Source organism: Alexandromys fortis, unplaced genomic scaffold, assembly GCF_014885135.2.
Source record: "Alexandromys fortis isolate MF-2015 unplaced genomic scaffold, M_Fortis_MF-2015_v1.1 scaffold_195, whole genome shotgun sequence".
Taxonomy (NCBI): domain Eukaryota; kingdom Metazoa; phylum Chordata; class Mammalia; order Rodentia; family Cricetidae; genus Alexandromys; species Alexandromys fortis.
Window position 1 is genome coordinate 26,147 of NW_026068105.1, and position 16,099 is coordinate 42,245.

General features: G+C 36.6%; 1 protein-coding gene across 1 annotated transcript in view; it reads left to right on the plus strand.

The window, feature by feature from the left end:
- The window catches only part of Radx (RPA1 related single stranded DNA binding protein, X-linked), a 77,536-nt gene that overhangs the window by 5,476 nt on the left and 55,961 nt on the right, over positions 1-16,099 (plus strand). The window contains exons 2-6 of the mRNA XM_050124021.1: positions 4,565-4,707; positions 7,640-7,832; positions 15,028-15,136; positions 15,330-15,421; positions 15,530-15,652. Of these exons, the coding sequence (XP_049979978.1) occupies positions 4,565-4,707; positions 7,640-7,832; positions 15,028-15,136; positions 15,330-15,421; positions 15,530-15,652 (660 nt within the window). The remainder of the gene's footprint in view (positions 1-4,564; positions 4,708-7,639; positions 7,833-15,027; positions 15,137-15,329; positions 15,422-15,529; positions 15,653-16,099) is intronic.

A 16,099-nucleotide genomic window follows, 5' to 3' on the forward strand; every position in this document is an offset into this window, starting at 1 on the left:
AAAAAAAAAAAAAAAAAAAAAAAAAAAAAAAAAAAAAAAAAAAAAAAAAAAAAAAAAAAAAAAAACAGCTCATGCACTGGGGATAAATCCCAATTCCATTGCCAGTGGTCCCACACCAAACCACTCTGTTGTCACCCACATTCAGAGGGCATAGTTTGGACCTTTACAGATTCCCTAGCTGTCAGCCCAGAGTCCATGAGCTCCCACTAGCTCGATTTCTGTGGGTATCCCAATCATAGGTCTTGACTTCTCTGCTCATATTATTGCTCCTCTGTCTCTTGAACTGGACTTTGGAAGCTTGGTCCAGTGCTTAGCTATGGATCTCTGTATCTGCTTCCATCAGTCACTGGATGAAGCTTCTATGATGACAATTTTAGTCCTAAAGAATTTGAGGCTGAAGATTTAGCTTAGTAGGTAGGAGCAGGAGAGCAGTGAGGTCTCATGCATGCAAAGACTTGAGATCACAGCATCCACATTAAATAAAAAGCTTGGTGTTTGAGACAGGAGTGAGAGACCCTCCTTGTCGTTAAAGGAGTAAGGCAGAGTGATAGAGCTGGATCCCCACAATATGTGCACACACATTATTAACTGTATTATTAACCATATTAACTGGTTAATATCTTATTGATGAATGTTATCCTACCAGTATGATAATTTTCCTGCATAGTTCTTGTTGCCTCAAGTTTTATTCTTTCTGGTAATGGTGGTTACCATTTTGGTGGCAGTTAGGGTAATACTTATGAATGTGAGTAATCTACTCACACCTCAAAGGTTCTTTTTTTATGTGTGTGTGCATTTGTGTTAATACAGTTGCATATGTGCACATGTGTGTTTGGAGGTCAGAGGACAACATGGGACTTCATTCTTTGTTGCAGGAGCTCCTTCAGCTCCTACAGCCAATAGCTGCTGAGATACCAGCCCATTGGGGCGTGGTCTCTCTTTAAAAAAGCAGACAACAACCGCTTGGAGCCGCTTGGAGCCACTCGGAGCTGCTCGGAGAAGGAGCCAAAGCAGAGCCGGAAGCTAGAGAGCGACTGGAGGGCAGTTGCTGCTGAGAGAGAGAGGGGGGGGGAGGGGGAGAGAGAGAGAGAGAGAGAGAGAGAGAGAGAGAGAGAGAGAGAGAGAGAGAGAGAGAGAGAGAGAGAGAGAGAGAGAGAGAGCACCTATTGGCTGAAGGAGCTCCCTCGCGACAATTCTTTAAACGCCACCCACCATTTTATTTTTGAAACGTCTCTCACTGGCTTGCTGCTTGCTAGTTGCCCACCAAAACAGATGGATCGCTCTGCTTCTGTCTCTACCGTGCTGAGATATATTACCGTGCATTTTTTTTTTAAATGGGGGTATTTCTGGGCGACAAACACAAGTTCTCATGTTTGTAAGACAAGCGATTTTCTGAGTGAACTATCTTTCCAGCCCCTCAAATGTATTTTAGAATACAGATTCCTAAGTCTCACCATAAGTTTCTGATTCACTGGGCTTGCAGTAGAGTCCTTCAGAGTTTGTGTTTCTATCAAGTTCCCTGGTATCCATATCCAGCAGAAATCACACTTTTAACATCACTAAACCAATATATCTTTTTTCCAGTCTTTAATATCAGTTTTGTTTCATGTTTGTTATCCTTTCCTATGAAGGATACTGTTAAGATTCATATATGTGAGGGCATATGTGAATGGGTGAGAAAGTGTTCTGAACATATGCGTGCATAAGTGTGGAGTCCGGATGTCAGATATATTACATACAAATACGAGCATGAGCATTTTGATTACATATGTATCTGTGTAAAACATGATTGTCTGGTGCCTACAGAGGCCAGAGGAAGGTGAGAGATCCTCTGGAATTGAAGTTACAAACGATTGGGTGGTACCTGCGGGTGGTGGGACTTGTACCTCCATCCTCTGAAAAATCAACCAGTGCTTTTAACTGATGAGACATCTCTCCAGCCCCAAGAAGCTATTTTCTATTAAGCTAAAGTGATTCATACTAATGTAAAATATATCACTTTCTCACTGGAATTTTTTTGTTTTGTGTGTGTGTGATGTTGGGAGATGAATCTAGGACCTGCCTTATGCATTCTAGGAAGGTACTGTACTACTAAGCTAAATTCCTAGTCATTCCAAATGTTGATTTTTTTTTCTTTTTGTCAGAACTGAGGATTGAATTCATGGCTTCATGCATACTAGGACAGTGCTCTGCAAACTAAGCTATAGTCCCCAGCCCTGATTTTTTTTTAAAATAGTCATTTTTCAAAAGAATGTTGTTTGTAGTAATATATTTAGGTTTATTATTAAATTGATTAGTGATTGCTTCATTTCTAAGTGTATAGTGTAAACACCAGCTAATCAGCATAACCCACATAAACGAAAGCTCTTCCAGATATTTAATATCTTATTGACCAGGCATGGTGACTCAAGCCTTTCATCCAAGCCCTCATGAGGCAGAGGCAATGGATCTCTGAGCTTGAGATCAGCCTGGTTTACATAACAAGTTCCAGGCCATCCAGGGCTATATAGATACATATAATAACCCCCCCTAAGAAAAGATATTTATTAATTTTTAAGAATGTTAACAGGTCTTGAGACTTAAAATTTTGAGAATAAGCATTTTGTTGTTTATTGCATTGAATATCCAAGTTCTTTTCATCCATTTTTGATAATGAAGCATATGTGTTGCAATGAATCTACATGGATAGCTCCTTATCTATAATTTGCCTGTAATTATGTTTTAGATTTGAGAATATGTTATATAAAGTTTTTAAGTTAAAAAGACAATCTTGAAAGGCTGTCAACTGGCCAAGTGATGTCTAAACATAGCTAACTGAAAATCACGTATCTTTTGAATTCATTCTAGTTTGTAAATAAAGGAGATGCATTTGCCGTACTCAAGGTTGCTCCACATTCACTGTAGATAATTCAAAGCTTTCCTGTAATTTGACTGTATTGGAAAGGAAATTGCTTAATTACATCATATCAACTATTAGGGCCTCTGAGTCTGTGCTAGTAAAATATTTTGAGAATTTGAAAGTGAAACTATCTATAGTGCCTTAATATACTGCAAATTTGGCTTTCATGAGTTATAGAAGTACTTAAAATATAACATTTATACTTAATAAAATTAAATTATAAGTATTACTTCCTTGATAAAGTAATGACTAGCAAATACTAGCAAATATAAATGGAAATGGAGTATATTCTGACAAATATGTTATAAATGTATAATACATAGAGGTTGTGATGCAAATTTCTGTTTGAAAATTGTGTGGGCTGTGAAAAAAAAATGCAGAGACAATTGGAGATGATACCCCCTTTAACGCTAGAAGACTAAAATCTGATTTAAAAGTTAATCTTTAAAGATGATGAACAACTTTTAAACAGTCTTTGCCCTCATTCAGATCCAGGGGTTAAAATTATATGGTGTATGTGAAAATATTAAGTGTTGTCTGGGAAAACAGTGTGGGTGGGCAATACATGTGGGTGGGTTTCAGTAGAGTAGTTAGGGACATCGCTAAGAAAGTGCCTTGAGCACAATTTGGAGAGAGGAGGGAGGATGTCCCTTACATATCTAGGAGGAAGGTATTACAGAAACGGAAGAGCAGGTGAGAAACCAGAGCCATATATGGGATGTTCGGAGAAGGCGGACCGTGTACGCATGAAGCGGGAAGTGAGGACAATACAGAATGTGTGAGTGTGTCAGCAACAGTTCTCTAATCTGTTCAGAGTGGTGGTACATGTCTGTAATCGAGCACCTGCATCGATGAGGCAGGAGGATCATGAGTTCCAGTTCATCATAGAGAGTACTTTAAAAAACACCTCTGCACGCGTGCATGTGTGTGTGCATATGCGTGTGTGTGTGTCCATGCATGCACATATTTTATTTTTATTTTTTTAATATTTTGTATGGAAATGTAGGCTCATAGGCTTACATGGACCATGGCACGTGTGTGGAGTCCTTGCCTTCCATTTTGTCATCCCCAGGAAGACTGTCTACCTCCTTTGAGACAATGCTTCTTGTTGGCTTTTAGCTCACTAATTAGGCGGATTGGCTGGCGAATGGGTCTCAGGAATCCACTTTCCTCCACATAACAAATGTATGCCTGGCATTTTCACATGGGGTTTTAGTGATTGAGCTCGGGTCCTTGCACTTGTAAGGCAAGCCTTTCGCCAATGGAGCCACTGCATTTCCAGTGCCACAGCTTTTGACCTTTGTAAGATAAATAAGTATATTGATTAAAGGAAAATATCGAGAGATGAATTTAGATCCAAGATTTGCATAATGTAATGAAATTGTTAGGTGTGGTAGAATGCAAATTAGAAGAAATACTGTTTTATTTTATGTAAGTGCTTATCTAATTCTATATGATAAGTCTTATAACATTTTAGTTGTTCTTTGTATGGAGTTTATATGGAAGAACTATATAGATAGGCTCCAATTTAAATTTTTAAAAAGACCTAGCTGGCAAGAAGGAGTTGCATTAGATATTGTCTGACTATCATTTTTTTAGCCTTAAAATGCATCTTTGAAACTATGATGATGCAGTAAATACAATTTTTATCTTTTTATATTCTAGACATCAAGATAATCTCTCTCTCACACCTTGAAATGACCTGGAGTAACAGAACGGATTTTCCTGCCTTGCTTGTGAGGATTCTGCATAAATCAAAACTGCGATACTATGGGAAACCTAATAGAAGTATGATTGAGCCATATCAGGTACACGCAAGGCTTAAATAACATATCTTAATTTAAATTTTAGATTATAACATGCACACTTCTCTATTGGCAAAATATATTCCTTTAAATAATATTTCACAGGTTGAAATTAATAACTTTAAGTGCACTCAGAGTTTTACCTCATAGTATTTTTTCCGTTTCTTCTCTCATATGTGACATCCTGAGCACAGTGTCCTCTTGCTCCACTCATCTCAGTCTCGCTACACTCACGCCTCCTCTGTTTCCCCCCAAAAGAAAAAAGAGCAGGCCTCTGGAAATCTCAACCAAACACGGCCTAACAAGTTACAATAAGACTGGGCACCACCCCTCATATCAAGACTGGAAGAGGCAACCCAGTAGGAGAAAAAGGCTCTCAGGAGCAGGCAAAAGAGTCACAGACAACTCCACTTTCGCTGTTAGGAGTCCCACAAGAACATCCAGCTACATAACCATAACGTTTGCAGAGGACCTAGCTCGGACATATGAAGGCTGTGTGTTACTGCTTCTGTCTCTATGAGCCCCCATGAGCCCTGGTCAGTTGATTCTGTGGGCCATGTTCTCATGGTGTCCTGGATCCCTCTGACTCTTACAGTCCTTCCTCCCCCACCTTCTGCATGGTTCCCCCAGCTCTCTCTATTGTTCAGCTGTGGGTCTCTGCATCTGTTTGCATCAGTTGCTAGATCACGCCTCTCTGATGTCAGTGGAACTAGGCACCTATCTATGAGTATAGCAGAATATCATTAGGAATCGCTTCATTGAAATTCTTTTAGGAACCAGAGGGTGGAAAGCCAAAATATTTTTTCTGTGATTTTTCCATTAAAAGTTCTTTGAAATTTGACATATAGCTCAGTGTTATAGAACTTGCCTAGTATGTGCAAGGCCATGGGTTCATTTCCATTCCCAGCACCTCAAAATGTATTGCAAAGGGAAAAAAAAAATCTGTTAAGTATGAAACAGAGGTAGTTAATGTTCTTTAGATTCCCGATCCAGCTGGCCTCTTTCACACTTTTTTCTTTGTCTAATCTTTTCTTCTCTGTGCTTTCTGCACTAGCATCTAAGCAGGCTCTAGTCTCTAGTCAAAAAATTTTAAAGGAAAACAATTTAGTAAGGGAAAAAATCCCTGGACCATTTCTTCTTGAGGATGTTTTCTTTTTCTTGTCTTCCATTTTCTTCTCAGTACAATTAGTTGCTTTTCTTCAGCTCATCATTTGCTAGGAACTTTCTTTTTCTTTCTTTTTTAGCTTTTTTTTTTTTGCTTGTGTTTCTTTTGTTTTGGTTTTTTGTTTTTTGAGACAGGGTTTCTCTGCATAGCCCTGGCTGTTCTGAAACTCACTCTGTAGACCAGGTTGGCCTCAAACTCACAGAGATCTGCCTGCCCCTGCCTCCTGAGTACTGGGAGTAAAGGCGTGTGCCACCACGCCTGGCTTACTAGTAACTTTCTAATTGTCAATCCATTCCTACACTGTTCTACTAACCTGGCTCTGTGTTTTCTATACTCATATATCTATTTTCTTGATATTTATGTTCTGCTTTTAAAAAAAAAAACTTAGTATTACACCATAGTTGCTCATGTATCAAGAGCTAGTTCATGTGTTTTATTAACTGTGATTTGTGAAAGTCATGTATACTTGCTGAAGGGAATTAAGAGAAAATATAGAAAGATATATTAAGAGAATAATATTATACAAGATTGTACCACTGAAAATATCCACTGCTAAAATGATGAATATTATCACCTCTCTGGGTTGTGTGTATGTCATACATAAAATTTTATATTGAAATCCCATATACATATATCCATCATGTATTACACACATATGTATATGTGTTAGATTGCATGCAACTATGTATGTCATATAACTTTGTGTGCAGATAAACTGGTTTCTAGTCTCAGTTGTATCAGATTTTTATGGCATTAGTTGTATTCTTAACTCTTCAGTTTTCTAATCAGCAAAATGGAGATGCTGATTATATATATCTTACAGAGCTGATATGAGGATACAATTTCTTAATACTGGTAAATTATTGAACTGTTTAGGATCATACAAAGTCCTCCATTTTAGCCATTATTAGAGGTAGTGTCTGACTTAGCTTTTTATTCTACTCAGTGACTAACATAATATCTGGAGTATAATACGGACTTGATACATATTTAATCACTGAAAGAATGAATTGCTGAAATTTGTCATTGGTAAGAAAAAGGATCTTAGAATAAAACATCATTTGAAAATAAATTTAAAAAGCTAGAGAAAACTTGAGATGCTGTTCTTTAGATGTTACCAATGTTGTCCATCTTCGTAGTTTAAAATGGAGAACATATTTCATGCTGCAGAATATTTATTCAACCATTCCCAGATTAAACAATAACGATGCCGGCAATAGTATTGCCTTCTGTCAAATAGTGTAGCAGAAATAATTCCCATGCAATTTATAATAAAAACCCTAAGATACCAGTGTAAGTAAATTAATGTCATCAGAGCATTGATGGGGTTATGTCTACTCAATGGTCTATCTGAAGTGCTATAGGATAAATGAGTAAATAGGAAGTCCTTCAGTCATGCAAACGATGAAGAATGCTATGAAGATCTCCATAGTTTGAGACGTATCTAATCCTCTTGGTAACTGTATTGTGTGGTTACTCTGTGCCTGGCACTGGGTTAAGCATTATGGGAAGTCATCAAAACTAAGATTTGCTCTGTGCCTTTGACGATTGTTTTCACACAGTACTATGTTGCTGACTTCCAGTATCTTGCAGCAGCCTCGTTTTTTCACTTAGCTATCTTAGCTGAGTTAACAACTGAATCATTATGAATAAAAAAATAAATTTTAAGAGTTATTTTTCTGTCAGTATAAATTTTCATCAATAATACCTTATGTGTCACCCATATAGATAAAAATCGCAAATGTATATATGCTTTTGCTCTTTTCCTAGAACTACTTGGAAGTCGCTGACAGTTCCGGCATGGTGTCAGTGATTATGTGGAATTCTATGTGTCTCGAATGGTATAAAAGTTTGAAAGTGGGCTTGATTCTTCTGCTTCAAGATTATACTGTGAAGAAGAGCCACCCATTCAGAATACAGCCTGACCCTGTGGACCCACAGATGAAACTCATTTCTACAATAGGTTAGTATTCACTTAATTCATGGCTCTCTTGCTTATATGAATTTGCAGAGTGTCATATCAGGTAAAAGTCTATAAAAATTACTGAAGCTGTTAGAAACAGACAAGCTTAAATTCCTTTATAAAAATTCAAGCAGTTAGTAAATTAATACAAAGATTAATTAATTAGTGCATTTATTAAGAAAGATTATCTGAGGCATTTATTGTTGACCAAAGAATGAACTCCATTTAAGATATGCTCAAATTTGGTTTTGTTCATTTTTGGTGTGTAATATTTAGTTAATCACCTGAATACATTCTATAGTTACTATTAAGTACTATGCTGAAAGGAATTTTATTAAGTTAAACATATTTTTATTTATTGTGTATGTGTGTATATTCGTGAGCCTCTCTCTGTGGGGGGAGGAGGGCATACGCTTACAGAAATTAGAGGATAACTTTAGGAGTCTGTTCTTTCCATCCACCTTGTGATATGAGGATCAAAATCAAATCATTAGGTTTATACAGCAAACAATTTTAACCCAGTGAACCGTCCTGCTTACCCTGTTAACTTCATCATTTAGTGCCTGTACTTTTTTATATAATGGATAAACATGTATAAATCTAGAAAGTATGAGTGATATTGTGAAATGATATGAAGTAGTTGTTATAAGATATTAGAAAATACCAATATGTAAATATAACTACCTAGTTTTTATTTTTATCGATACAGATGCATATGTAAGATAAATAAACACTGAGGCAGTATTTAGCTCAGGGAAGCATGGAAAAGACAAATAGATTGGGATAAAGTTTATAAATTCTTAAATTATGTTTTTGTAACTATAGTACATGAAACAAAGCAGAAATAGAGAGAACATGTAGTTTCTGCACATGTGAAATTAACTTTTCACTTTGAAATAGCTTCAAAATTACATTACAGTTGAATGAATATTATAAAGAATTCCCACATTACCTTAACTCATCAAATAATTTTTAAGTTTTATTTTGCTCTTTAATTTTTTCTATACCCTTTCATTTTGGAGATAGTAATAGCCATCATACATCGTTGCATAACTTTGTCTGCTCAACAATTTACTAATAATATGTATTTCTCAAGATCAAAATTATTCTACACATCTGTGCTAATGCACCCTTGTAATTCCATCTCTTGGGAGGATAAGGCAGAAGGACTTGAGCAAATATTGTTCAAGGCCAGCCTTGCTCTGTGGCAAGCCCTTTTTTCAAAAAAAAAAAAAGAAAGAAAGAAAAAAATCGTTTTATTGCACAATCACGGTGCAATTATAAAAATCAAGAAACAAATTCAGTACATTATTATTACGTAACCTTTCATTAATTAAATGTTGATAATTCTTATAATCCTAAAAGGACTTTTGTTATTTTTTTAAAACAAGGTCTAACTCTAAAATCCGATCTCTCATGGAAATTACTGTGCAGGCCATCCTGGCATAAAATATATCAGTAGAACTGCTTCAGCTTCCCACGTGCTGGGATTACATGTGTCTGTCACAACATCCAGCATAGATATTTCCCTAATTAGTATTGTAATCACAGTTTTGATAACCAGTTTCCCCAAATATCTTAGAGGTATTCATTTAGTACATTTTGGAATTATTAGATATGCTTGTAATTTTGGAAATTTAGATGTTATTAGTTACATTCTAAAGTATTGATCTATTTGAGACAAACACATGCTTCTTTATTAAAATCTTAACCATTTGCAGACATAGTTTAACTCTTGCTAGGAAGAAAATTATTACCTAAATAGTTTACACACTTAGTCCTTCACATCACTAAACAGTCACCGTAGAAAAAATGAAAACTACATTTTTTTATTATTTTTTAATTAAAAATTTCCACGTCCTCCCCTCCTCCCATTTCCCTCCCACTCCCCCATCCCCTTTTTTCTTTTTCCTTTTTTTATTATTATTTAATTTTTAAAAAAAACTAAATTTTGTAACCATAATGACTGTCAGTTTATTTTCCGAGGCATTTTGTTCTAAAACAAAACACTAGCACAAATAGCAGATTAAAAATCGATATAGGTGGACGGTATAAGCAATTGGACATCTTATAGTTTTACACAGGGTATACTTTAGTGACTGGATCATAAAAGGTTTAGATACGTTGGGCATTACTTATGGAAATACAAAAGTCTGCCAGAAGAAGCTGCTAATAATTGACAGCATACACTATTATCCCTAGGAAATGATAAATTATATTCCATTAACTGACATCCAAGTGACTGAACTGCTTTAGTAAGGAATGGGCATTCTTAGTCAATAGCAGATATGGTAAATGTCTTTATCTATGACAATACTAGATTAACAAATTCTCTTGAGACCTAGCTCAGAGTTCCTTGTACTGGATTTATAGTTTTAATAGATGAGAGCTGTTTTTAAATTAAAATATTTTTGAGAATTTTATGCTTGACTACTGTACTTATCTCTCACTCTCCTTTCTCCAAGTCCTCCTGTATCCTCCTCTCAACTTCATGACCTTTATGCAGTTATTACTGACGTATACACATATACATAATAAGTACATATATGTACTTAACAATTATAGAACATGTGTGTTTCCATTTACTGTTGCTTGTATGTATATATGTTTAGAGCTGACCAGTTGAGATGAGATGATCTGTCGGAGCTGCAGAAAACTGATTTCCTCTCTCAGCAGTCATATACTGCCTTTAGTTCTTTAATTAGAGGTACGATATTATGAAATGCACCTCACCTATGTTAGCATGTCAACTGGTGTTTGTAGAGGCATTTCTCTTGTATTTGAATACATAAAACTTGCCTGAAGATCAGAGAGTAAACAGCCCCACTGCTCAGCCTTACAGACCAGGCAGTGATAACACACACCTTTAATCCCAGTAGCCACACTAGTTGCCTTAGAAACCGGACAGTGCACGCCTTTAATCCCAGCCCTAGAAAGGATTATAAAACAGGAGGAGACAGCTGACAGACACAGTGTCATTCTGAGCTTCCTGGAGGCAGGATCACCATTTTCAGACTGAGGTAGTGGTAAGAGCCAGTGGCTAGCTGCTTTACTTTGCTTTTCTGGTCTTCAGGTTGAACCCCAATATCTATCTCTGAGTTTTTATTAATCATGCTTCAGGTATTGTGATGCATGCCCCCTTTGGGCAACCATGTTATTGAGAGCTGATATGTCGAGCTTCTCCCTCGTGTCTAGAAGATACTATTAGCAGTAGGCCTCCTGGTTCTCTGGCTCTTACATTTTGCCTGCCCCTTCTTCCTCACTTCTCACTGAACCCTAGGTGCATGAGTTGTGTTGTGGATACAGTCTATTGGAACTAGGCATCTACTATTCCTTATCATTGTGACCAGTTGTGGATACTTGAATAGTCTTTATCAGTTTCACAAGGAAAGGTGAATGCTGCAACTATCTGTAGGTATATAGGTAACTGTTTAGAATGCAGTTAGAAATTACATTGGAATTTCCTGGCCAAAATCTCAAATGGAGGCTTCCTTGGCCTGGCACCATGTGGGTTTTGTTTTCTGTTTTTAGTTTGGTGGTAATGGTAGTTGTCGTCATGGTCGTGGTGGTAGTGTGTGTGTGTGTGTGTGTGTGTGTATTTGTGTGTATGTGTGTACAATAATATAGTATACATCTTTCAAGTAAGCTCATAAAATTGTTTCCTTATGACGTTTCCAAACATCTTTAGTGCTATTTACCTCTCCTTCCTTCCTCTCTCCTCTATTTTAACAGTTAAGTGCCGGCCCTATTTTCCCATTCCTCCCCATTCAGAGCCCTGTGCCCTACTATCCCTGTCTCCAGAGCTCCTTCTCATCCACAGCCCCCACTATATTCCCTTCTTAGTTTCCTGGCTTCTGTCCTAACTTCTTTTTCTGTACTCAAATTTAAGGATTCAGAGCTATGATCCACAAATAAGAGAGCAGGAGCAGTTGAAAATATTCCAGAGAATATGGCCCACAATTTCAGCTAACAGCACTCCTAGGGGCTTACAGAGACTGAAGCAACAATCACAGAGCCTGCATGGGCCTCCGCTAAGTCGTCTGCATGTGTGTTATGGTTGTGTAGCTTCATATTCTTGTGAGAGTTCTAACAGTGACAGTGGCTGGTGTCTCTGACTCTTTTGCCTGTGTTTTGGACCCGTTTCCTCCTACTGGGTTGCCTCCTCCAGCCTTGATATGAGCGGTTGTGCCTAGTATTATTGTAGCTTCTTAGGCCATGTTGGTTGGCTATCCCTGGGAGGCCTGCTCTTTTCTGAAGGGAGACAGGAGGAGTAGATCTGGAGGAAAAAGGAGGTGGAAGGAGACTGGGAGGAGTGGAGGGAGGGGAAACTGTGGTCAGGATGTATGGTGTGAGAGAAGAATAAATTTTAAAAATTAAAAGAAATAAAATGGTGAGGCAAAAGAAAATACGTTGAGTGAGGTAGCCTAGGCCTGGAGACTTCTTACATGTCTGTGGATACCTCTAATTCTATTGGTTGCTTCTGAGCCTTGAAACCACATGAAAACTAGGTCAGTAAATAAGCACCCACTGTAAAAACAAGTTAACCCTGAAACAGAACACAACCATAAGCCCACATTTCATGATGGAAAACTGTTCTTAAAAGTGTAAGATTTGCCTTCCAATATGTAAATGCACATACGTAATTATTTTAAAGTGACAGTGACCTTTGAAGGTAATGTATTTTAAATATGTCCTTTGGACTTTAAAAACAGTTTTGCTGCTTATTAATGCAGTAGCTGTCTCTATTTCCCATATAATTCTGATTAGTAGTAGACTTTTTATTTTTTTTTTCTCTACAGAGATCAATAAATTCTTGATGCAAAATTCTGGAAAATAAGTAATTTAGTCTCAGCTAGCCATAGGGTTTACACTGTAGCCACTTGGCTTTGCCCGTGGAAAGGGGAGGCAGCCATAGTTAATGTGCAAACAAATGATTATTACTGTGTTCCTGTAAAATGCTAGTTTATAGAAATGAGCAGCTAACTGCAAGTTACAGTTTCTCTCGGCCGTATGTTTAATATTTCTCAGCTCTGGCTGTATATTAGAGTTAGTTAGAGAGCTTTTTAAAAAACCACTGGAACTGTTCCCCTACCAGAGATACTGTTTTAATTAATCTGGCGAGACTAAGGCATCTCCATATCTTTAAAACTCCTCAATTGATTCTAATATTAAGCTGAGTTGAGAACTGTATACCTATGATCTTTAAGAGAACATATCGTACACTATTTAATGAAGGGAACAAAGACAGTTATGCCACCATGCTACAGACAGGAGAAACAATGGTAAATAATAGATTAATAGTCTACCATTGAAGCATTAGTCCAATGGATGACAGATAGGCAAAATAGCAAAAAGCAGTAAAATGAAAATTTTAACGGCTATAACAAGAAATTGTGATAGGTAAAAGGAGAGGTTATGGATAGAAATGTGGTTAGTTGAGGAAAGAAAGGGCAAGACAGTGGACTAATTAGGAAGAAAGGAGAAAGTGTAAAAAGGGTTAGGAAAATAGCAGGGCAGCTAAGTATTATGAGCAGAATAAATAGGGTGGCTTATATAGTCAGGGAGGGATGATTAGTAAAGGGATTAGAGACTGCTGCTACTGTCACTGCCGTTTATGTGTTTTATGTTGTTAGACAAACTATTGTGATTATTTTTCTTGGTTCTTTTGATATTTATGTATAAGGTTCAAGTTAAAGAAAAACTATATAATCATTTTAGAAGACCAAGTAAGTTTATAATGATGAAACATCTCTTGTAACACTAAGGATATATTTCCCACTGGTAATATGTAGCTTTATATATTTCTATTCTCTTTCTGCCCTCTTTTTCAAAAGTTATATTCATGAAATAATAAACACTTTTGAGATCTTGAGATTTCTAGACCACATTGCATAATATAGAGTAAAATGATTGTTCTGAGTGTTTCCAGTTGAAAGAAGTGTAGTTGGTTAAGAATCATAGTTTTTCAGAGCTGTAAGAAATATGTCCCATGTAGTCAAATGTTTATATATAGTATAATTCAGGGTTTCCTGTACTACCTTAGAAAAACCCTTACCTGTGTACATAGGAATACATATAATAACATTTGCAACAACTCTTCTACAAATTTCAAAATATGGAGATAATTCATATATACAGCAACTCAATAATAGGCATCTGAATTGTACTAGTTTATCATATCTGGATATTATTTAGTAATGGATATTATTTAGTAATATGGTCACCTAAATAAGAGCTTCACATTGATAACACCCATTGACATGCCAAGATGGATGGGGAAAATCTCTTAGATGAAGATTGTAGGCAAATCATGGCTGCAGAAAAAGGGAAAAGACCCACGATAGGTTTCCAAAGTAAGTGGTCAGCCTTAAACACATATACATATGTGCAGCACAAAATAGATTCAGCAAGTTACACATTCACACACATATGCACACATATATTTGTGTATGTATTATGCACACACAAGTATATATGTAACAATTAAAAAAGACGAGGTCAGGAATTTGAGAGGGGAGCATGAGAGGAGTGGAAGGAGGAGAATGGGATGGAAACATAGTCCATGAAGTTCTCAAAAAACATTTTTCAAAAATATGAAATAAGTGACAAAATAATAAAATATTTTAAAAGAGAAAATTTTAAAGTACTCTACTCAGCCAGTATGGGATAAATTTTAGCAGTATTATGTGGCATGGAAAAGGTCGTCCTAGAAGTCTGTGCATAAAAGGATTCCATTCCAATAATGTTCAAAACGAAAACCAAATATCATTTGGACAAGACCACATATAAAATAAAATATTTTAACATTATGAAAACACTTATACACAAAGCAAAATATATGGTGCACATTTTTGTGGCGGGAGGTCAGTTTTAGAAGCAGGTGGCAGATCACTGATATTGGTCTGTACCTTGAGTTTAATGGAGAGCATAAACATGTTCAGTTTAAACTGGATGTGGTGCACACCTTTAGTCCCAGCACTTGGGAGGCAGAGACAGCTGGATCTCTATGAGTTCAATGCCAGCCTGGTCTACATAGTGAGTTTCAGAACAGTCAGGAATACACAATGAAACTCTGTCTCAAACAAAAATTTAAAAATTGTTCAGTGGATGGTTTTGCTTTGTAATTTATGCATACACATATTCCTTAATATGGAAAATAGTATATTAAAGTAATATATATGGTTTTTTTTTTCAGAAATCTGCCTGAATTTTCGAGATCCTCCAACTAAAGTGGTTATCATTCCAGAAAGGCAATTGAAATCAGAATGGAAATTGCCAAAACTATGTAACCGATTTGTTACAAGGTAAAATAGTTCCTCATAATAGTCTCTTAATCTTTAAAATGTTAGTAACCAGAATGTAATGAATTATATCTTATTCAAAATCCACCCCAAATTATGCCTAATCAATTATTTAGATAGGTACTTTCATAGTTATTACTGAAGAATGATTTGTCACTGTTTAAAGATATAACATCTATCTAAATTTTCTTTTCAGATCAGAACTAGACACTGTGCCAGAAAAAGCAATCTGTGATGTTGTTGGCATGTTAACTTTTGTGGGAAGGGTGCAACGGACAAAAAAGAAAGGTGATGAGCCTTTAAATTTGAAAGTGTTAGTGACTGTTTCAATATGAAGAGTCTTGTGTTCATATGCGTGCAGTGACCTTCATTTATTTTACTCTTCTTTCCACATAGAAAATACTGAAGACTTTTGGTCATATCGCTGGATCCACCTTACTGACGGAACTTCAGAGCAACCATTTATAGTGCAGCTGTTTTCTACATCTCAGCCAGAAGTCTTTGAAAACATTTACCCAAGTACTCAATCTTTTTATCTCTTTATTTTTGGAAATAGCAGCATGAACTTAGAAATAGTAAAATGGGGGCTCGAGCGATGGCTCCGTGGTTAAGATACATGCATGCAGACAAAATACTCATATACCTAAAAGAATACACACACACACACACACACACACACACATATTTGATAGAGAGTGATCTGACTTAGAGAAGTGGCGTGACAATGAGGCAGAAACACAACGATCTAAAACCATTTCAAATCTTTCCCATGTTGAAGTAGTTAGTAGTCTATATTCACCACCGTTTGGTCTCTTCAGGAGTTGGCTTAGGATTTATTTTTTTTCTTTTTTTTTTATTGAGAAAAGGAAAAAAAAGTTTCCGCCTCCTCCCAGCCTCCCATTTCTCTCCCCCTCCTCCCACCCTTCTCCCCCTCCCCCCACCCCTCTCCCCCTCCCTCTCCAGTCC